Below are 24,115 nucleotides of genomic sequence, written 5' to 3'. Positions count from 1 at the left end.
TTTGTCTTATGACAGGTGACCCGTGACCATGTTCCTTTTTAACAACCATATAATGCCAATGAAAGGATATCATTTACCTTTATAACGTTATGATTACACTGTTGTGGAATAATGCTACATCATGCAAAAGTATACCCAACGTACCAGCTTTTGGTTCCTTATCTATTTGAACTCAGGCTTTTAATGCATCAAAGTGTACCAGTCATGCATACATAGTCCATAATCCAATCAAAATTAAAGTATACCATACTATGAGCATCACAAGTGAATAAATCCATAAATAGATCTAGGATAAGTTCAACTTGGATCCTGTTGGATGTATTATTAGTCTAGATGATCACATTTATCTTTTAGGAGTCATCCACTCCGATACCTAAGACAAGGTATCTCGTCAATTGGACTTGATAATAGTCTTTCAATTGATTTGCTCAATTTCGATTAGACTTCAGACTATTTAGATTATCTACTAATACAAGTTGTCTTATCACATTATGATCTGGCCACATAATGCAACTTAAAATTAGTTAAACTTTATATAATCAATGAGCCAATATTTGCTTACATTTTGCTTTACATGAAAAAACCATTGAGGACAAATACAAACAATATTAATGAGTAATTAAATTTTGTTTAAACTAATTTGTTGGAAAAATTACAAATGCAAAATGATGAATAAACTACATGCAGGGCATTAAATCCTAACATGTACACCCCATGCCATAGAGTGAGCATTGTCGTGACACCATTAAAGCCAATCATCACATTAGATCCAATCTCATTACTGTTTTCAACTTCTCATGCTCACAAAGCTCAAATATGGTCACATTGGGATACATCCAGACCATACACTAACTCAAGGCTAATTTGATATAAATTAGACTTTATCAAGTGCTAATCATGGTATAAAAGACCCAATCCAAGTCTTTCTTTCCTATAAATATCCCTCTTTGGAAGAAAGAAAGAGAAAAAAGATCAACCATAACCTTATTTTGCTCAAATACCTCCTCTAAAATTTTTAAACTTCTATCGTGGTAGCTCTTCACATCACCTATGGTGTGAACCACCACTATTGTCAACCATAACATCTTTTATAACTTAATTGTAGACAACTAAGTGAATCTAAACAATAAGCTATGGCTCAACCAACCTAGAACATCCTGGAAGTTCAAATAGACGAGGTCAACTATGAGTAGGGTGGTGAATACTACTAGAACCATTATCACAATCATTATGGGTATAAAGAAAACCAATATGACTAAGGCGTAGAAACCTATCGTACAAAATCTAGCATTTGTTGCAAATTATCAAGTTTGTCTCTACGGAGACCATTGTTATTGAATATCTCTACGAACATTTAGGTGTGTTTTGGAGGATGTGTAGCCTACAGGTTTGACACTTCGAAGCCCAAGTGTGTATTGGTGGTTTAGCTCGTTTGTACAATCATGTGTAGTTTGGTGGTTACCCGTGTATCCTTATCTATTTATTATAGTTCATCTGGCTAAAATGGTAAAGAAAAGGTAATAAATGGTATAGTGATATCTTTGGTGATAGAAATGTATTTATATATGTAATTGAAGGAATGAAAATGATAAACTTGATAAATAATTTAATAGATTGGTTTTGAATGGAATTATATGTTTCAATCCAAAGAGTTAAAATTAAACTCACCGTATTATTGGGATCGTGTTGACAGGAAAGTCATGTAGTTATTTAAATTGGAAAATTTACTGTATATGACGGTAAGCTATATATTTTCTTAATCTATGAACTTACTAAGCTTTGAAATGCTTATTCAGTTATGTTTCTGTTTTGTAGTTATTTTTTGCAAAACTCAGCTATTGGATCACTTCAGAAATCACACTATCCAATTTTTGCCTCGGTAGTCTTTTAATCATTCAAAAACTCAGTTACGTGGCATGTAAATAGGAGTCATATTGTATTTATGTTATTTTAGAAGTTGAATGTTGAAATATGATGTAAAAAAGTGTGTGTGTGGATATTAGTGATATGGTAAGTCAAGTTTAGAGCTTTTAAATGGCTACTTTTGAAATTAGTTGGTTTAAGTTTATGTGATGGTATTGATATGGTTGTTTGGTGTGAAAATATGTTGGGACATTTTGAGTTAATGGTATGATTGAATGTGGTAATAGATGATCAAATAGGTAAAATGCTTGGTGCCAAATGAGGCATTTTACTTTGATGTTAAATTTGAATGATATAGGTATGATACATGGAAGGTTTTGGTGCATAACTTGTGGCATGAAAATTGAACCATATTGAATAGATTAATGATATAAGTGATTGAATGGTTTGATTAGATTCATGACATGTTGATTGATTTGAGTGTCATTTGAGGCATATTGGTATAATGCTTGAATATGGTTTAGATGTGGTAGATTGGTATGTGTTTTATTGAGTTTATACAGGTTTTGAATAGATTTAATTGTGCATTTGAACCTAAATTATGTTTTGGATACAGTTTGGCATGAAGTAGGCATTAAATGACATATTCTACGCCACATAGTCTAGCCACACAGTTGTGTGTCATTGGGATTCAAGGAGCATTAAAAGCACACGGTTCCCGATTATCACATGAGCTGGCTACACGCCTATGTGAGTATTGTAGATTTGGTCATGTATATTTCACACGGTCTCAGTTTGTTACACGGTTGTTGAGTATGACTCCTATTTCAATCAAATTTGAGAAATAATCTTTCAGTTAAACTCTCTTTATTTGTTTCAATCAAACTCTGATTAGTCTAGATTATTTTATTATTATTTGACCTAGGAATTTAGCCTATAAATAGGCTCTTTTACAACCTTAGAAAATATACACATTAGAGATTAGAACTCATAACACATTTAGAGAATTTTGTGTTTACGCTTTGAGGGTTCTTTGTTTTCGGGTTTTCGAGGTTTAATTTTTATCTCTATTTTTTGTACTCTTCGTTCTTTTTCCATTATAGTAAAATTATCTTTGTCCTTGGTTTTTTATCCTCTTTGGAGGGGTTTTTCCACGTTAAATTTGTGTGTTCAATTTCTCAATTTATTTTTTTATTTTTTACTTGTTGCTAAATTGGGTCGATCCCAACAAGTGGTCTCAGAGCTAGTTCAATTTTCATAGATCAGCCCGTTTAGAGATGGCAGCAACAAGGTTTGAAATTAAAAAGTTTGATGGCGAAACAAATTTCAATCTGTGGCAAGTTCGGATGATGACAATTATAATTCAAACTGGCTTGAAAAAGGTTGTTATCAGGAAAAAGCATGAGAATTTAAATCAAATAGAATGTAAAGAGCTTGATGAAAATGCTTTGTCTACAATCCAATTGTGCCTTATGAATGCGATATTACAGGAGGTATTGATGGAGAATACCTCATTCGCCTTGTGGAAAAGGTTAGAAACTCTTTATGCAACTAAGTCTCTGGCTAACCGTTTAAAATTGAAACATCTATTTACGTTTCACATGAACGAAGGTGAGCCTCTTAGAGATCATATCAGTCAATTTATTACTCTTTTAAATGATTTAAAGAACGTTGAAGTTTAGATTGATGATGAAGATCAAGCTATACTATTATTGTGCTCTTTACCTATTTCATACAAGTCTTTCAGGGAGACCCTGATTTATGGTAGAGACAAACTCTCGTTCAAAAATGTGAAGGATCATTTGTTGAGTAGAGACAAACTCGACAATGAGTTTAGTTTGGATAGCAAGGCAGATAGGCAAGCTTCCGTTTTGGTAACATCAAAGAAACAAGAAAAAAGGTGTCGCTATTGTAAAAAGTTAAGTCACGTCAAAGTAGCTTGTTATAAACTGCTAAATAAAAGAGTGTTGAGAGTAACGAGGAAGATGTAGCTGGTGCTAATTTGGTCGATGAAAGCAGTGATGATTTCTTGCTAGTGTCAATAAGCGATAACTCTAAGCTCACGTCTGAGTAGATCCTAGATTTTGGATGTTCTTTCCACATGTATCCCAATAGAGAATGGTTCTCCACATATAGTTCGGTTGAAGGTGGAGTTGTGCGCATGAGAAACGATTCATCTAGTAAGGTAATTGGTATTGGTACTGTTAAAATTAAGATACACTATAAGACGATTAGGACACTCTCAGATGTCCGGTATGTACCTGATTTACGAAGGAATCTCATTTCCTTGAGTATTTTAGACTTGAAAAGATGCAGAATCAACATCGAGTCGAGCGGCATTAAAGTATCTCGTGGAGCTCTCGTTTGTTAAAAGGTAAAAGAACTAGCAGTCTTTATATTCTGGAGCGGAGGCAACTTGGTCATAGGAGGGAAAAATGTATGACCGTTTCTTTGAAGAGAGGTTCTCTTTTGAATGCAGGTTTTGAAAAGTTAAGGCACTGTGTTCGTGACAATCATACTCAGGTTAGTTTTAATTTGGCAGTGTACAAGTCAAAGGCTAGAAGCCTTCCAGTTTCTAAGCACAGATTCAACTCAGTTAATTCCCTGCATAGTTCAAGATAGGCCTGTGGTGGGCTTTGGCAAAGATGGCATTGTGGAAATACGAGTCAAGGTGGAGATTTGTTGAGTATGACTCCTATTCCAGTCAAATTTGAGAAATAATCTTTTAGTTAAACTCTATTTATTTGTTTCAATCAAACTTTGATTAGTCTAGATTATTTTTTTTATTATTTGACCTATGAATTTAGCCTATAAATAGGCTCTTTTACAACCTTAGAAAATACACACATTAGATATTAGAACTCATAACACTTTTAGAGAATTTTGTGTTTACGTTTTATATAAGCTTACGTAAGCTCCAAAGTTGACCCTATCATTACCCAACAACTTATCCTTAAAAGAAACCTTAGGGTCTTTCGTCGAATTGACATCCATGCCACCCTCATCTAGTAGATCATCTTCTCAAAGTCTAACCTTTTTGGTTGTGTGTCTCACAGTTGTTGTGGCCTCAGAGTCCACCATCTTTTTTCCTAAAATTATGTTTAAAATGATAAGGGATAAATCTCAAAATTATACATCAACTTTGGTCCAATATGTAATTTTATACATGAAATTTTGATTTGATCCAATTCTCACAAATTATTAACACAATTATTGATATAGCTCCATTTTATGTTTATATATTGCATACACAAATAATTATATTTATCCAGTATAAAAATAAATTGATATATTTATTTATTTGAATGTGTATGATTGAATCAAAATTGAAGTTGCATGTATACATTTGAACCACAATCAAAGTTTCATATATATAATTACACCAAATTAAAATTTATGTATCAAATTGCACATTAAATTAAAGTTCATGTATAATTTTAAAATTTACCCCAAATGATAATAAAAAACATCTTAAATGTCATAATTAGCATATCAAATAGATTTTATAATCTATATTCCATACTTAATTTTTCTAACACTTTCTAACACTTCATATTTTTTAAATTTATCAAACAATAATATTTTTTTAATGAAAAGATACAATCAAATTAATTTCAATAAATGAATATTCAATATGAAAAGGCAAGTTTAGAAAGAAAATTGAAAAGAATAATAATCTATCAAAATAAATGAAATTGATTGTAATATCCTAAATCTTCCTAAATTAGTTATTTAATTTATATCTAAAGAAAAAAAAAAGAAATTAAACGAAAGAATGCATCTGTTGAGTTTGGAGTGAAAGAGAAATAAACCAAAATCAATTAATATGTATTAATTTCTATAGGTGCTGTTTGGACAAGTTGTCAAATATGACATGCATGTGAATGAATGACAGTCTTTGAATTCACCTTTCATCCCCACTCTCTCACTCTATAAAAACATACATCACTGCAATTTTCTCCTCTTATATCTGTATCAGTTTTTTTTTCTTCTTAATTTTCCAATCAGCGTTTCTTTTCTTTTCTACTTTTTTTTTATTATCTTTTTTTCAAAAAAAACACAACAAAAAAGTAACGTATACCAAGTTGTTCTTCTCCTACAAAACCAGAACTCCAGTTGTTGTTTCTTCTCCACTTCTGGGATTCTGATTTGGTATCGGGGTTTTGCAATGGGTACCAAAGGACTCGTTTTATATCTGCTGACAGGTTTCTCAGCAGCCATTCTCTCTTTGCTGTTCATTAACAAAACTACCATGGACCATAACTCAACTCTCTTCAACACCCCACACTTAACAACTGTAGAAGTTTGGCCTGTAAGTACACATTTTTCTTTCTAACTAAATTATCTATATTCAGGCCTTCAATAATGTTTTTTTTTCTTTTTTCCGTTTGGCTGGCAGGAATTGGAGTTTAACTGGAGGCTTGTACTGGCAACAGTGATAGGATTTGTGGGATCAGCATGTGGAACTGTAGGTGGCGTTGGAGGCGGCGGTATTTTTGTTCCAATGCTGACTTTGATTGTGGGATTTGATACCAAATCTGCTGCTGCTATTTCCAAATGTAAATTTCCTCCCCCCCCCCTCCAAATCTGCTGCTGCTATGTCCAAACAGGGTTGTTTATTGTTTTGATTTTGGTAATAACGTAGGCATGATAATGGGGGCATCCGCAGCATCTGTTTGGTACAATGTCCGAGTGCAACATCCAACAAAAGAAGTGCCCATTATTGACTATGAGTTGGCTTTTCTCTTTCAGCCTATGTTGATGCTTGGTATCACTGTTGGAGTTGCCTTGAGTGTTGTTTTCCCTTATTGGCTCATTACTGTGCTCATCATCATACTCTTCATTGGCACCTCTTCAAGATCTTTCTACAAGGGCATTGAAATGTGGAAGGAAGAAACAATTTTGAAGGTATATTTCAACCATTTGACTCTACGTCAACTTTATACATTTACAATATTAAATTTCTATTATTTTAATTAACACCTTTTGGTTTTCTGGTTTTAATTTGTAATTTTGCAGAAAGAACTCACCAGGAAACAAGGAACAGTTAATTCCAGGGGTGAACGTAAGTTACACAGTCTATGCCATTATTTATGACACTCTAAATGTAAAGATATTTACCCTTTTTTTTACATTTATTGTGGTTTTTTCAGTGCTGATAGATGCAGAGTACGAACCATTGGTCCCAAGAGAAGAGAAATCAACACTGGTTAGTAAAACAAAGCTTTTATAATTTGATTAATTTTCTATAATCCGATGGCATTTTGATACCATCCATAACCAACTTATTTATTTTAGGAAATATTATGTTTGAATCTAAGGTGGAAAAGGCTTTTGGTATTGACTACTGTTTGGTTCCTTTTCACACTTATTCAAGTCATCAAGGCAAGTTAACAATCTATAATCTATACATTCTTCCATGTGTATCATTGGACTTTTCATGATTTATGTTTTTTTTTACCATATTTTTGCAGAATGACCTGGTTCCATGTACCACGTTGTATTGGGTGCTGTTTTGCTTACAGGTAAAAGTAAAACCCTTGTTTGATACACATTATTTCACTGATTCATTCATTGACACAAAATTTATATGTCGGTGTGTGTTTAAGTTTCCTATAGCAGTATTGGTTTTCGGATATGAAGCAATGAAATTGTGGAAAGAAAACAGGAAGAGAATGATGACAGGGAACACTGAATGCATTTGTGAAGCTTCGATTCAATGGAGTACATTGAACATTACATTTTGCGCACTGTGCGGCGTCTTGGGTGGCACCGTCGGGGGGTTGCTTGGTTCTGGTGGAGGCTTCATTTTGGGTCCGCTGCTCCTGGAGATTGGTGTCATTCCACAGGTAACTTTTATCTTTTTCTTGGTTAAACTCAAGAAAAATCAACATCGTCACTGTAAAGTCATTTTTCTGCTAACCAGATCACCACTTTACCAGTCAATATCCAATCTTTACATAGATGAATAAATGGCAAGGATATTAATGAAACAGGTGGCAAGTGCAACAGCGACATTTGTGATGATGTTCTCATCATCCTTATCCGTAGTGGAATTCTATTTGCTCAAAAGGTTCCCAATCCCTTATGGTAAGTCATCCAACACTTTCTTCTACCAAAAAGATTGAAATTTCAACCTTATAATATGAACCAAATTTCCCCTTTCTACATATATATATGCAGCACTGTATTTGATGGGTGTATCGATTTTGGCTGGCTTTTGGGGACAGTATCTCGTAAGAAAAATTATATTAATCCTAAGAAGAGCTTCCATTATTGTATTCATCCTATCTGGTGTCATCTTTGCAAGTGCTCTCACAATGGGTATGAAGGCATTCTACTGCAAATTTGATGTCAAAATTCATAATTTGATAAAACTGATGTTGCTTTTGTTGATAACAGGAGTGATTGGCATTGAAACAACCATTGGAATGATAAACAACCATGAATTCATGGGGTTTTTAGACTTTTGCAGCAGTCAATGATCATTGAAAGAATACATTATATCTTATTGAAGGAAAAATGAAATAGATTTGTCGAAAACATGGCCAATAACTTGTTGACCAAGCTAGGGTTGTACTTTGTGATGTGAGAATAAAGAAGTAAAATAAGTGGGGAGTTTGAGACCGTTAGCTGCACCAACTTTCTTACATTCAAGCATGCATGTCTTTCTATGTCTTTCTTCAAACTTGTCCTATGGGAATGTTAGTTCCCACCATTCTCTATGTATCTTCATCCTTCAATCCTGCTTTGCTATATTCCAAGGACAATAATTGATTATTTAAATTTGTGTTGAATATAATAATTGTATGACGTCAATTATTTATGTTATTTAAAAATAAGTAAAAAAGTCATTTTTAAACAAAAATTGTATTAAAATTTAAAAAGACAATTGTGAATGCGAAGTTTTTAGAGAATCATCTTTAATCCCTTTTTCTCATTTCTTTCTTGATTTTCTTTAGCATTTTATGATGCTTGCTAGAGAGATTAATGTTGATCGAGCTCAAATTTTGACGAAGAGAAAAGATTTTTGGTTTATTTCTCTGTAATTTTTCTTTTTCTGAATAAATTATTGTTTATTTTTAAATTTTTTAAATATACAATAGCAAAATCTGGATTCCACTAATGAAATAATTAACACTTTTCGGTTTAAAAAGTGGATTACCTGCCATCCTGTCCACGTGATATATCTCACAGCTTGAGTGTTGAAAGATAAAATATGTATAATTCACGTATTATTCTGCATTTTCCACACTAAACCAGGTTTATGGTCATACTATTTGTTTAGAAAATCCATTGGATATTTGAAAATATGAATATATATATAAATAATTAAGAAATGAGATTGGGAAACAAATTTATTTAAAGGTTAAAATGGGCTTATAGTACCCCTGTATTTTTAGAAAATCAGGAATTTAGTCAATGTGCTTGTATTTTTAAGTAATTTAGTCACTTTTCATATTTTAAAATTTAAGTCCAATGGTTAATACTTTTTTTTTGTTGAGTTTGTTATTGTAACATTTTGAAATAAAAAAGAAGACTATTTATTTAGTAGCCATGTAATTAAAAAGAGTTGTAATTAATCTGAATTTAACAAAAAATTAATAATATTAATAGTTGGAATTGAATTTTAAAATCTGAAAAATAAAAGGACTAAATTTTCGAAAATACAAATACAAAAACTAAATTCCTAATTTTTGAAAAGCAACCAACCTTTAGCGGAAATTCTGGTTGTAAGAAAAATGCAGAATTCATGAAAAGCGAATACAAAACAAGTTTCGGCCAAAACAAAACAAGAAAGTGTAATATGTAAAAATTTGACCAATTATAGGATAAAGAAAGTTGAACACTTTTCCCGTAAGATATTTTGATAATTGTTTTTAGGATAAAGTTTATTGCCAGTCACTAACTTTTATTAAAATAATAAAGTAGACACTAAACTTTGAAAAGTGACAACTCAGTCACTAAACTTTACGAAAATAAAAAAGCAATCACTAACAGACATTTTCCGTTACAGACGTAACGAAGACGCTGATGTGGCACATTAATTAGCCTCATGGAAACCCAATTTAAGAACCCTAGCTACTAGAAGAAAAAGAAGTAGAAGAGAAGAAGAAATGGAAATACCCACTGTTGATTTGAGTTTTCTCTTTCATTTTCTTTGTTGATTTTCTCAACATCCCAACCATGGAGAGTTTAGCCCTCACATCGTCGTCGCCGCCATCACCACTCCTTTCTCACTTAATCCCGACGTTTCCCTCTATTTCAGCTCTAAACCTATATACAAATTGTCTTCACCGTCCATTTTCCCACTATCTTCTTCATTCCTCGCCTTCCGGTCCCCTCTCAGTTCTATCTTGTTTTCCCTTCTTCCCAAATGAAGAAACCCTTTACTTTTCCTTAGCCATGCCACTTCTCAAAACGACAACGACCCACCACCTCAAAAAACACCTTCTCCTCCTCCATCACCGTAAGGAGCTAAACTCCTCCCTTTTCTCATCTCAATTTCAATAGGCCTTATTGTTCGTTTTCTAATCCCCATATCGGTCGAAATAACACTCCAAGCTTAGCAACTATTTACCACCTTTTTATCAACAATCATCGGTATGGTCTTAAGCCCTTTACCCATCGGAGCATGGGCTTTCTTAGGCCTCATGACTTTCATTATCACCAAAACGCTGTCATTTACCACCATCCTTAATGCCTTCACCAACAAAGTGATTTGGTTGATTGTTATTTCCTTCTTCTTTGCTCTTGGTTTTGTTAAAACGGGGCTTAGTGATAGGATTGTAACACCCCTAACATGTATCCGTCACCGAAATAGGATTACGGAGCATTACCTAGCAAACCATTCAATTCATACATTAATCTAAATATAATCTAATTTCATTTAAATACATTCATAGTGTCCCTTAATCGAGCATTTGAGGACCTAAAAATACAATAGAAACAATCAGGGACTAAATTGAAAACATTTGGAAAGTTTAAGAAAAAGTTAAAAAAATTTAGACTGAAGGGGTCACACGGCCGTGTGGCTAGGCCGTGTGAGACACACGCCCGTGTCTTAGGCCTTGTAACAATCAAAATAGGGACACACAACCATGTCCCAGCCCGTGTCTATACCTATGAAACTCACTAACTTGTGTCACACGGCCAAGCTACACGCCCGTGTGCCAGGCTGTGTAACACTCGAAATGCAACCTTAAAAACCTATAAGGGATACACGGTTGTGCCGCGTGGCCGTATGTCACACACGGCTAAGACACTCTCCCGTGTCTTAGGCCGTGTGGACAAGAAATATGCCAATTTCAAGTTATTCCTTTCACCCAAATCAATCTTGAACCTACAAGCCAAAAGCATTTATGAACAAAACACCAAAACATGCCAAAACATCCATAATAAGACCACTTTCAATATGCCATAAATCCATACAACCAATATGCCATTTAGGCACCTCAAACACAATTCATCAAGTTCATCCAAAACATATGCATAATTGATCATTCATTTGGCATTTATATCTAATCTATTTCCATAGCAAAACTTACTTCAAATGACCACAATGAAGCCTCATCATCACATACCAAGTTTGGTCATAAAACCTTGCATCAACTTGACTAAATAAACATCAATCATTTAGCATCAAAGTACCACAAACATACTAACCATCAAGGTATGGAAATACCATTAATTCTACACTTCAAAACAACATTACAAGTCATAAACATTAACTAAACCTTAAACATAAGTCCACATATATATGCCATTATAACCATGACCCAAAACGTCAAAATCTACCGATGTTATAGCTGGACAGTGTGATAGATCTCCGACAAGCTTCCAACCTGATCAAGCTTTCGATAATCTGTAAAGTAAGGGAAAAACAACTACGTAGTCAATGAATGTCTAGTAAGCTCGTATAAACTTTAAACATAACATTCCATTTCAATAATGAACTTTATAGATTAAATATAAACCTATACCTATACTTCAAGATTTTTCCAATACATAACCATCAACTCATAAATGAGTACATCTATCAACATCATATATATTTTTCATTCCTAACTTAATAGGATTTTATAAATATTATACATCATCATTAACCTTTTCATAAAACTATGGATTATTTCATTTACTTAGGCTTCGTTTGTTTGCTAGCAAAACATTTTTCATAAAATATTTTCCTTATTTTACGGTGTTTGTTTGGTGGAAAATAAATTACTTTGGAAAAACATTTTCTAAAACACAAGTAAATGAAATGGCTTTTTATGAAAAACGTCTTACCGATTTTATATATGTAAGGCATTTTCCATTTTCCTCCACTCTCATCATAGCAGTCGTTCTCCTTCATTCTCTTCATAGCAGTCATTCTCCTTCCTCTCTGTCCATCAGCCTCTACCTCTCCTCCTCATCTTTGTTCGTTGGCCTCACCTCCGAATCTGAGTCTCGTCATCTCGTCATCCTTACCAAGTTTTCATTTTGAAGAAACCCCAAAATCTAGCTTTTCAGTCCTATCAAGGTATATCACTATCTTTTATTTTGATTATTCTATAAAGGAGCAGTTGGAATTTCCTTCATAAGGTTTAACTTATTGCTTTTCTCTTTGGCTATTTCCCTGATTATTTTTGTTCTTCAAAATTATTGTATTTTAGTTACTCTGTAAATTTATTGCTTTATCCATGGCCACTTGTGAGTTTCTCTTTTTCTCTTTCTATGTGATTTTTCAGGGTAAGCTGACCAAGATTTTAATTGGGGTTTTGGTTGTTTTTCAAGCTTGGTTCTTGAATTAGCTTTTTCTTTTTGGTAATCTCTTGAATTAACTTTTGTGTGTAAGGGAAAAAGTATTTGGTATATTTGGTTTTTGTTTTGTTAAGAGACTGAGATTTTTTGGAATTGGAATTTGTTTCTTGAATTGTTAAGAGATTGGGATTCAAGACCAATTACCATTTTGGGTTTTTATTTATCATATATATATCAGAAATTATTTTCCATTTTTTCATTTGATTAACAGTCTGTTTCCAATTGTTTTTTCATTTTCTGTTTGTTTTAAACTCTAAATGTTAACCTCTTGTTTTATTGGAGAAGACCAATCAGAATATTTTGTTGCAATACAGCATGTTTGATACTATAAAAAGCTAGCTCATCTACCATTTTCTATTGTCTGAAGTCTGACTTTTGGAGTAAATGTGAAGATTCTAACTGTGTAAAGTTTCATGTCTCTTGAGGTGCCATTAGTTCGCATGCATCTTGTGATGTATGCACTGTTGTAAGGCTTGAGTTTGCATCTTCCATCCTTTGCAGGTAATAAAAGTTTGTTTCTACTATACTGCAGTGAGAAGAAACCTGTATATTTTTCCTTTGTACTTTGATTCTGACATGCACACTCTAACATGTTTGATAGTTTCTAATTATGCTACCGTGTTATAGACTGATAAAGCTGTAAGTTTGCTTGTAGTAATGTAATGTATCTATGCATGCATGACATGATGCAGACCTTGCAGGGACACTACATTTTTTGTGCATATTATGATCTTTAAGCTTGATGCTTTGCATTATTTGCTTTGAGATGTAAGTTATAAATTAGATGTTGGAAATGCTTGAGCCTGATAGATGAATTCATAACTTTAAAAGTCCAGAAAACCTTTTTGTCCCATTATTAATCTGACATAACTTATCTAATTGTCTCTTTACAAAATCAATAAATATTTTTAGCAATTAATTATCTTATAATTGCTCATTGATTTGTAATAATTGCATATTAATTTGTAATTTTTTGTGTGATCTTATGGCAAGCTTGCATCTTTTTTGTAGTGATCAAATATTTGTGTGGCATTATTTTGTGTAGATGGATCGTAATCAAGATCAAAATGCAATTGTTAGAGTCGTGGCTTCAGTTTTAGCTTTTAGGGCTCTTTGGATTAAAAAATTAAAAACTAGGAAGAAAATTGTTTCTCACCCTCGTGTGAATCGAGATTATGAAAGAGAAAATTATATTAATAGTATTTTATATAGTGGTGACCAACATTGTATTGATGTGGTAAGAATGAGACCGATTGTCTTTTTTAATTTGTGTGATATTCTTAGTAGGAATATTTTTTTTACAATAAACTAAATCAGTGAATATTAGGGAGCAAGTAGTTATATTTTTTACATATAATTAGTCATAATGTAAGGTTTTGAGTGATTGGATCTAGATATTATAGATCAATTGAGACAATTCATCGTTACTTTAGGGTTGTACTGAGAGCTATTTTGAAATTGTATAAACTAGTTATTAGATAACTTGATGAGTCAACTCCTAGTGAAATCAGAAACAATCCAAGGTTTTATCCTTATTTTAAAGATTGTATTAGAGAATTAGATGGAACTCATGTTCGTGCATCCGCTCCACTTAGCATTCAAAGAAGATTTCATAGCCGTAAAGGGGGGACGACACAAAATGTATTGGCTGCCATTACATTTGATTTGAAATTTTCCTATGTTCTAGCTGGATGGGAAGATAGTGCACATGATTCTCGTATTTTAAGTGATGCACTTTCACGCCCAAGAGGATTAAGAATTCCAGAAGGTAAGAATGAACATTAAATACCAAATAGTTCAAGTAAGCTCATAATTTATCAGTAATAATTATGTTTTGTAAAATTGTAGGTAAAAATTATCTTATTGATGCTAGATATGGCATCCGAAATAGATATATTACCCCATATCGTGGTATCTGATATCATTTAAAAGAGTTTAGTGCTCAAGGGCTAGAAAATGCAAAGGAACTCTTTAATCTTTGTCATTCATCATTGCGAATCACTATTGGACGTGTTTTTGGGATTTTGAAGAAATGGTTTTGTGTATTAGATGCTGAACCATTTTGGAATTTTCAAACTCAAGTAGATATAGTTTTGGCTTGTTGTATCATTCATAATCATATAATGGGAGTTGATCCTACTGATTTACTTAATCAAGGATTATACGAGGAGCTTGAGTCTGATTTCATAATACCAACTCTTACGGAGCGAGAAGAAAGATAAGAAGCAAGAGAATGGTCTACTAAGAGAGAGAAAATTACACAAACTATGTGGACTGATTATATGGCTAAAAGAGAGGAAATTGCACAAACTATGTAGACTGATTATATGGCTAGAAATATTAGGTAGGTTTAGGGCTTAGGGTTATTGTTTTTATGTTATGTATGTTTTAGTATTAAAATTATTTTTTTTAATGTCAGTTGAATAATGATATTGCAATTAGTTTGTTGGATTTTGAAATTATTATGTCTTAAATTTGTTAGATGTTTAATTTATTATGTTTTAAGCTTGTTGGATATTGAAATGATTGACAATGACAATTATTAATGTAGAATGGGTAAGAGCAACAAAGAAGGGACATCCAAGCAATTTAGGTGGACAAAACCGATGGAACATCTTTTTCTTGAAATTCTAGCAGAGGAGGCCTAGAAAGGAAATAAGTCTTCTAACACTTTCAAAGCAGTTTCTATTAATCAAGTTGTTGTATCTATTTCTGAAAGATTTCAAGTCCAATGCGATGCGAAGCATGTGGAAAATCATTTGAGGACTGTAAAAAACCAGCGGCAAATTATATGCACAATTTGGGCTAAAAGTGGTTTTGGATGGAATGATAACATGAAAATGATCACATGTGATAGAGCGACATATGATGCAGCAGTGATGGTAATATATGTATATATATGTTAAGTATATTTCAATTTTTTTTTACTTGTTATTCTAATTGTGTATAATATCCAACAGGCACACGAGAAGTATGAACCATTTTTGAATAAAAGAATTGATCATTATGATGAATGGCTTTGGTTGTTGGCAAAGATGATATGGCAACTGAGAGAGATTGCAGAGGTAAGAACAAAGTATCTTCATCTGGCACACCTAAACGTAAAAGAAAAATGCTCAAGAAAGTGTCGTTGATGAACAAATTAAATTTGTGGGTGAACAACATGGAAAAATTGCTAATGCTTTGGAACAATTTACTGCAGATAAGACACCACATATTTACGAAGAAGTGATGTCGATAGAGGTAGAAGGATTTGATGATGACTTCCTTTGTAGTGTGTTTGATTATCTTGTGGGTCATGAATCCGATGCCAAAACTTTTTTAGTTAAAAGTAAGAAGCATAGAAAAATTTGGCTTTAAAAATGTTCTTAAGGTTGAAGATATTGATACTTTAATGTGGGGTAATATTAGTTATACACTTGGACAATGTTGTTGTTATCATGTGGTGTACTACTAACTATGCATTTGGATAATATTATTAATTTCTAGTATTAATTGTGGTTTGGAAGTTAATTTATAATTATTCAATCTTTGTTTTTTTTATAACAAAATTAGAAATAATTTATTTGCTTTGGTTGTTTTCAATTTATGACGGTTAATATTCTAGCTTAATAATTGAGTATTATTATATATTTAATTTGATTTATTTATTTATAAATAAATCATTGTAATATATGTAAAAATAATTTAAAATATAAATTTATTAATATATAAAAAATAAACTCAATTAAATAATGAAAAGATAATAAATTCTTAAATATATATTTGTTTCATTTAAAACAGCTTTTATGTAATATTTTCAGGAAATCTGCCAAACAACAGAAAATATTTTACACAGATTCATCTAAACACCAGAAAAGTAAATAATTTTCTAGAAATCATTTTCCGGAAAATATTCTACTGGCAAACAAACAAAGCCTTACTTTCCATTCCATTTACTAAGTATAAACTTAAATAACAACGTCAACTCACTGATTAGTATATTTATTCACATCATAGGTAAGTTCGTCCATAACATACGTAATTTCTCATATATAAGTACATCATTCAATTCATCAATCCCTTTTTCGTCATATCACATTTCAATAATGAACTTACCGTTTCATTACCTTTTCTTACCTGCTTCATTTGTATAATACCAAACATAAGCATAAACATCAATCATAATCTCAAGCTTGACATAAGCTTAATCATCATCATCAATACACAAGTTAGTGCATTTATGTATACAACTCATTTGGAGTCAATTACATGATAAATCATTTTATAAGAAAATACACCTTTTGAATCATACTAGCTTTTCATGAACGTAAGCATATTCTCATTTTTGTCATTTACCATTTCATTGTATATCATTAATATTAAACATGATATAATGTAACTATAAACTTAGCATAAACCTAAGCATCATCCACAATCTCAACTGTTGAATTTATTTGTGTTCAAATCAATATTCAATAAATAACAGATCTTTCAAATTCATTAAATAGTTTACATTACCGAGATTTTCCATTCGAAGAATGAGTTACAGATAAGAGTACATCGTCAACAGAAGCTCATAGAGTTTGTCCACCCAAACACACCAACAGAAGCTCATAAGAGCTGAACAGAAGCTCAAAAGAGCTGGTCCACCCAAATCACGCCAAACAGAAAGTATAACACGATAGTTCGCAACAAATGCTGAACCTCAGTTTACTTGGGTAATATGTCAATATATCCCTCCAATACCATCACCACTCCGAACCCCCGTAATACACCAAAACACGAATGTATTTTATCCGCGTTCAATTCAAAACAAACATCAAAATTCAATATTATAACTCAGATAATGATTCATTTCCTATAGTGGAATATATATAAATACATACATCATGTTATACCATCCATCAGTTTCAATAAATATTAAATTTTTAACCGTACGAGCTTATCTGGCCAAATGTAGAAATGACAAAGTTTAGGGGTATTTTAGTAATTTTTCATTCTCCTCGACTTTCCACTCGATCTTGATCTAAATTAATAATTTTATTTAATCTATTAATTTAGATAGTAAAACAATGTGATTTATGCAATTTAGTCATCTTTGATATTTTTACAAAATTACCCATAAAGTTTTACTTTTATTCAATTTAGTTCCTAAGCCCAAAATTAACCATTTTTACCCAAATTTGAGCCTAGCTGAATACTCATGGAATCCAATACAACACATTATTGTAACAATTTCACATCAAATCCTTGTACTTTTACTATTTTAACAATTTAGTCCCTAATTAGAAAATTCATCAAAATTACTTAACAAAATACTTTTAGATATTAAATAACATCTCAAATTCATCATTTAATAACTAAAATCAAATGGATTCATCAATGACAACATTCACAATCTGTAACAATTTCAAAATCGAAGATACGGGTAGTTGGACCTAGTTGCAAAGATCTCAAAAACATAAAAATTATTAAAAACGGGGATAAAACGAACTTACATGCATCATCAACAAGAAATTTGAACCTTCAATTCCATGGAGTTTTTCTCCTTCCAAATTCGGTGAATAAGACACATTAAAATGATGATAAAACATTTTGGTTTTATTTTAATTTAATTAATTTATTAAATTACCATTTTAACCTTGATAAATACACTTATAATATCACTAACACACGTCTATAATTTTCCATCACATAAATATATGGCATAATTACCATCTAAGGAAAGTTTAATTACACAATTGGTCATTCAATTAAATTAAATTCTAACTAAATAAACTTATTTATAATTTAATCCTAAACTAATTAGGACTAAAAGAGCAAATAATCCAAAAGTTAGTGGATTTAAATCATGATACCACCACTTGGAAACTTTGATCATGGTTTAATTACCTTTTTGGTCCCTTTTTCTTTATTCAATTAACCATTTAATCACTCAAATCAAATAGTGATCAAATTTTACATCTTTTACGATTTAGTCATTTTTAATTAATTAACTATCGAAACGTTAAAATTTTTCAATGAAACTTTAATATCACCTTAATGACACTCCGTAAATATTTTTATAAATATTTACAGCTCAGTTTATAGAAACAAGGTCCCGATACCTCATTTTCTAAAACCACTTGACCTCAGGGTCTTATCACTTGAACTTAATAAATCGCTTAAATAACATAAATTATCAAATCAAAAACCTTTTTAAAGTCACCATTTAACTCGTAAATATTAAACAATAATATTTACGAACTTACTCGTCGGATTTGGTGTCCCTGAAACATTATTTTCGACACCACTAAAAAACGGGTTATTACAGATGGTTGGGAAAAAATAGTTTTACGAGAACTAGTAGTAGCAACAGGAGAAAAAGTGTTGGGGATTGACCTGTATAGTCAACGAAATAGTAAAAGTGGAGAAGAATGAACGCAAATATTTTACATGGAAAACCCTCAAAGAGGGAAAAACCACAAGCAAAGGAGGCTTCGGCTTTTCACTAAATAAGTAAACAAATGAGAGTATAATATGGAGAAAATAAATCTAAATGTACTAAAAGTACAAAACCAAACCCCGAAACAAAACCCTAACCCAAGAACAAAATTATATCCATAGTTACCATAAAAAACTCTCTCCAAACTCATATACGACTACATCTTGTCACCCATAAAGAAAAGTCATTGTTGATTAGTGTATCTAAATAGGGATACAATGACCTCTTTAAATAGGCTTTAGATTAAAATTCTAATCATACTAAAATATCCCTAGAATAATTAGAGTCCAACTGGGAGAAGCAGTCTTGCTTGAAGTCTAAAACATGACTGAAAAATAGGAAAACATGCATAAGTGGCCAAATAGGAGAGCATGCATGAGACGTTTTAGACTTCAAGTAGGACTGCTTCTTCTAATTGGACTCTAATTATTCTAGGGATATTTTAGTATGATTAGAACTTTAATCTAAAGCCTATTTAAAGGGGTCATTGTATCCTTGTTTAGATACGCCAATCAGGAATGACTTTCTTTACAGACGACAAGATGTAGTCGCATATGAGTTTGGGAAGAGTTTTTTATAGTAACTATGGAGAGAATTTTGTTCCCGAGTTAGGATTTTGTTTCGAGGTTTGGGTTTCTACTTTTAGTACATTTAGGTTTATTTTCTCTATATTGTACCCTCGTTTGTTTACCCATTTAGTGAAAAGTTGAAACCTCATTTGCCCGTAGTTTTTCCCTCTTTGAGGGTTTTCACGTAAAATATTTGTGTTCGTTCTTCTCCACTTTTATGGTTTCGATAATTATACGAGTCGATCCCTAACAAAAAGAATAAAACAGTGAGAGAGCAAGAACTTGAGACAACTCTTTGGTGCTTTAATGAAAACATAAACAAAAGATGAAAGGTGATCGTTACTGCCGTGGATGATGTTTTCAATACCTTGAAAAGCTCTTCTGGAACCCTTTTTCCAAATTTCAATCTTTCCTTTTTCTTCTTTTTTTTTCTGCTCATCTCTTTTCCCCCAAAAATTATGTCCCTTCAGCTGCTCATGTCCAACGTGGCTAGTTAACTGGTCACGTCAGCTAGTTAACGGGTCACGTCACCTATCCCGTTAGGCTTATAACGAAAAATGTTAGTGGGTGACTGATTTGTTATTTTTCGATAACGTTAATAACTATTTTGTTATTTTCGTAAAGTTTAGTGATTGAATTGTTACTTTTCAGAGTTTAGTAATTATTTTATTATTTTAATCAAAGTTGAGTCACTGTGAGTATACATTGCCCTTATTTTTATTAGTAAATATACATTTAAAATATGAAGTAAGATTAAAATATAGCATCTAAATTAGGCAAGGGTTGATGAATACATGTGTAAAGACAAGACAAATATGGGGAATGATGAAATGTGAAGACTTTTAACGTAAGTTAGACAAGATTCATTCAACTTAATTAGCATTAAATTTGGTCTCATCAATGAAATAAATGTCATACTTTTGTCTTTTGCGTAGTTATGGTAAAAGAGAGGCTGTTTGGGACCAAATATTAGGATGTCTAACCGTTCAGTTTGGAATTGAATTGAGGAAATCGAGTTTTTCATTTTTCGAATAAAAAATAAATGTGTAAATGTAAAAATTGATTATTACCGAAAATCAATTTAATTTTGTTTAAGTTTCGGGTTTCCATATTGTAACGTAGATTAGTGGAAATTCCTTCCAATAACCCACAGGTGGACTGGATGGAGCTTTTTTCTTTTACTAATCGACATGGACTTCAGCAATTTCCAAAGCCTTGATTCTTACATCTGCCGCGGATCATAACCATTGCAAAGGCCTCGCAATCTTATGCCGGATTGGTGATGTACTACAAAAAACGAAGAGTAAAGGAAGAGTTGAAGTGGAGCAGAAAGTAGCGTGCGGTGAAAATTAGGAGTCAAGTTGAGGATATAGAGGAGCAGGAGCATTTGCATCTATGATGAACCAGCAATTGGTGATTCAGAGCAACACTACCCAGCACCGGGGATTCGATGCCAAATGGAGTTTCTTCTATCAGCATTATTATTGAGATATTGTGGTCTTGTTTAAATTTCTTGACTTCACAACAGTCGGTAAAACTTTGAATGAATCCTAGTTCCTTCCTTGACCAAAAAAACTGCCATAACCTCGCAAACATTCTCCCATATTTTTCAACTCCATCTTTGGCATGAAATATCCAGAAAATATAAAACATCAATTACAATTATATTTAAAGCACCATAGGGAAAATCAAGAAAAATATCATTGATGATAGAAGAATTGAGAGAACAAAAAAGTAAGAATTTTCCATCTTCTTGCTTTGAATTTCTATTTAATAACTCCAAAAAAGAAGTAGAAGTTCTAATCTTGCAAACTATTTTAGTTTTTATATATACTTTTTGTTTTAAAATGTTGTAATAAAATACACTTTTTATAAATAGGGATGATATAATGTTTGATCCATGAACATGGCAATCACATTTATTTGGGTACTTTGTACTTTTATATACAATTAGATCCATTTTGACTCCTCAACTTAAAAAACTCTCTATATATTCATGTATTCTTTTATAATTAAAAGATTTGTGATAAAAAAAATTTTTTTTACTTATGTCAACTAATTTTTATGCTTTTTGAAATTCATATCATAAAAAATGCCAACTAATTAAAACTCTATAAGTATGCATTTAAAAATAGGAGCCTATTGTTGATTGAATCTTAACTTGATTGGTATTGACATTGTTACCAGTGTAGGAAGATGTGGGTTCGAGTGCATTAAAGTGCATTATCCTCCTATTTAAGAGTTGGGGAGTGGTTGTAGGTAGTTCTAGTCATTGCATAGAAAAAGAGCAGATATGATATTAACCTATAATGAGATTAATGTTAAAAAAAATATAGTACACACTCAAAGTTACTAAACAAAGCCCAAAGTTCACAAACATGTTAGAACCAAAGTGCATGAGGAAGAATAAGAAAACAGGGATTTAAAAATGAAGAACTAAATACTTTCGTCCCTACCCTCATCTTGTAAACAAGGTTTCTGAGTCTGACAATTTTCCACTGACCTTGATTCATTGTTGATTAACATGGCATGGCGTCCCAGCACGACAAGATCTAGAAGTTTTCTCCTTGCATTATAAACTGGATTTGGGTCAATCAAACACCCCCTTTCATATCCTTCTCTCAGAAAAACAGTGTCTTTTTCCCTTGGTTGACAAATAAAACATCCCCGGATGGTCCAGGAACAAATCCCTTATGTTCAAATCAATGGCGAATGATTTCCTAAAATGGCTAATCTTCTCCACCTCCACCATCCGCTCCACTGTCAAGCTCAAGAACTCATGTACTATTGCCACTGCCCGTTTTTCTAATCCCATTATTCCTGCCTTAGACCTCTTCTTTTCTCCCATCTCCTCATAAGGCCCCACATATGGCAACCTTTGCCATTCCTTAACCTTTGCCTTGAAATCCCTGACCAACCTCATCCCTGGTGGATAGCTATGTTTAAAACTATACCGAATTTCGGTTCTATCAACGGCGCAGTTTTCCCTACAGCACTCCATAACTCGCCAATTCTCAACACAAGCTACAAAACTCTTATCACGCATTTCATCAGTCAGCGTCAAAATATGAGTATTAGGTTCATGAGCATCAACAAGCTTGAATATGTGAGAATTTCGAGATATGATTGAGTCCTCAAAATCATCGGGCAACCCAAGTTCCCTCCAAACTTTGAAAACAGCACGGAGAGGCAACGATTTAGTTGTCGACATTGACAAAAGCCTAACTAAACGGTCAACAACATCATCCAAAGAAGCATTGATAGCTTCTGCCTCTTGTCGGGAAACACGCATAGCAGCATCAGTCAATCTACAGAAAGTCCGGAACTTATTGGGATCATAGAAAATGTGGAAAATATGAGGGTATTTACGGAGAAAAGAAGCAGCACCACGGTTTAAATGTAGCTTTTGAGAAAGCCTAGAAAGGAAATCAAGGGAGACGGAAGGAGGGTTATGGGTGGGATTTGCGAGGATAAGATCTTGTATTGCAATTACTTTGAGAAGGTTTTTGTATTTGTCCATCAGTTTCTCAAACGTAGGGTCCCTAAATCTTGAAGCTACATACTGGACAGAAGATGTTTTGAATCGACTACCAATGACCCGACACGGATTTTGGTGTTTTAATATGGTTTTGAGGGTGAGAATCGGCATTTTGAAGTAGCTTTTTATAATCTCCTAGTTGAGAACTTATGACAAACACATAACAGGCAAGAATAGCGAAAGCTGAAATCAAAGGAATTTGATTTCAGAGACTGGTACTCGTTGCCAAGACTAGCAAAAAATCAAGTAATTCGTAAGAAACAAACAAAGAGAAGATTTTCATACTTAATTGAGATTGAGATATAAAGATTGGTTGGAGGAGTATGTAGCGATACAAATATAGTGCTAACGTCCGACATCAGGAACTGGGATCTCTCAATGCAGGGAAATGGCGCTTTTTGGAGTGAAAACCTGGGTCCATAAATTGCTCCATCCCTGCCCTTCCACCGAATGAACAATCAAACTTACCTTGTACACTTGCTCCATCCAACCAACCTCTTTTTATTTCTCTATTTCTATTCCTCTTCATTCCTTAATCAAGCTTCTTTTTCAGAACACCAAATCTTTCTCTCATTTTTTTTCTCACTGTTGCAGTAATTCACACTAGCCTTGTTGTCTCCTCTCTTCAATCTATTCTTGATTTACAAACATATTCGTGAATAATTTTAAAATGTTTATTAATAATAAACAAATACTTTTTTATTTTAAAAAATTATAATAAAAAATAAATATTAATAATTATAGTATAAATAAATAAAATTAATACACAAACAATAGTAATATTATAAATTATATAGTAATCAAGCAATAAACAAATTTTAAATAATAAATTGAATAAAAAGCTTATTCATAAACAACCAAATATGACTTGATTCA

General features: G+C 32.5%; 1 protein-coding gene and 1 pseudogene across 2 annotated transcripts; one reads left to right on the top strand and one right to left on the bottom strand.

Annotated features, from left to right (window-relative positions):
- The first annotated feature begins 5,733 nt into the window (after positions 1 to 5,733).
- LOC107899514 (sulfite exporter TauE/SafE family protein 4) lies at positions 5,734 to 8,649 on the top strand. 2 transcript variants are annotated; one of them, XM_016825249.2, is made up of 11 exons: positions 5,734 to 6,175; positions 6,263 to 6,422; positions 6,509 to 6,771; positions 6,883 to 6,928; positions 7,017 to 7,072; positions 7,162 to 7,248; positions 7,338 to 7,388; positions 7,473 to 7,712; positions 7,860 to 7,953; positions 8,047 to 8,187; positions 8,266 to 8,649. In XM_016825249.2, the coding sequence occupies exons 1-11, from the start codon at positions 6,032 to 6,034 to the stop codon at positions 8,346 to 8,348; spliced, it is 1,365 nt and encodes a 454-aa protein (XP_016680738.2). In that variant the 5' UTR covers positions 5,734 to 6,031; the 3' UTR covers positions 8,349 to 8,649. The 2 variants fall into 2 exon arrangements, with proteins under 2 accessions (XP_016680738.2, XP_040947432.1); XM_041091498.1 differs by lacking the exon at positions 8,047 to 8,187 and having other exon boundaries at positions 5,765 to 6,175.
- A 13,346-nt stretch (positions 8,650 to 21,995) lies between these two features.
- Positions 21,996 to 23,874, bottom strand: LOC107899515 (protein ROOT PRIMORDIUM DEFECTIVE 1-like; annotated as a pseudogene).
- Positions 23,875 to 24,115: the final 241 nt, after the last annotated feature.

Source organism: Gossypium hirsutum, chromosome D04 (genome assembly GCF_007990345.1).
Source record: "Gossypium hirsutum isolate 1008001.06 chromosome D04, Gossypium_hirsutum_v2.1, whole genome shotgun sequence".
NCBI classification, from domain to species: Eukaryota; Viridiplantae; Streptophyta; class Magnoliopsida; order Malvales; family Malvaceae; genus Gossypium; species Gossypium hirsutum.
This window is presented reverse-complemented; position numbering and strand designations above follow the sequence as displayed.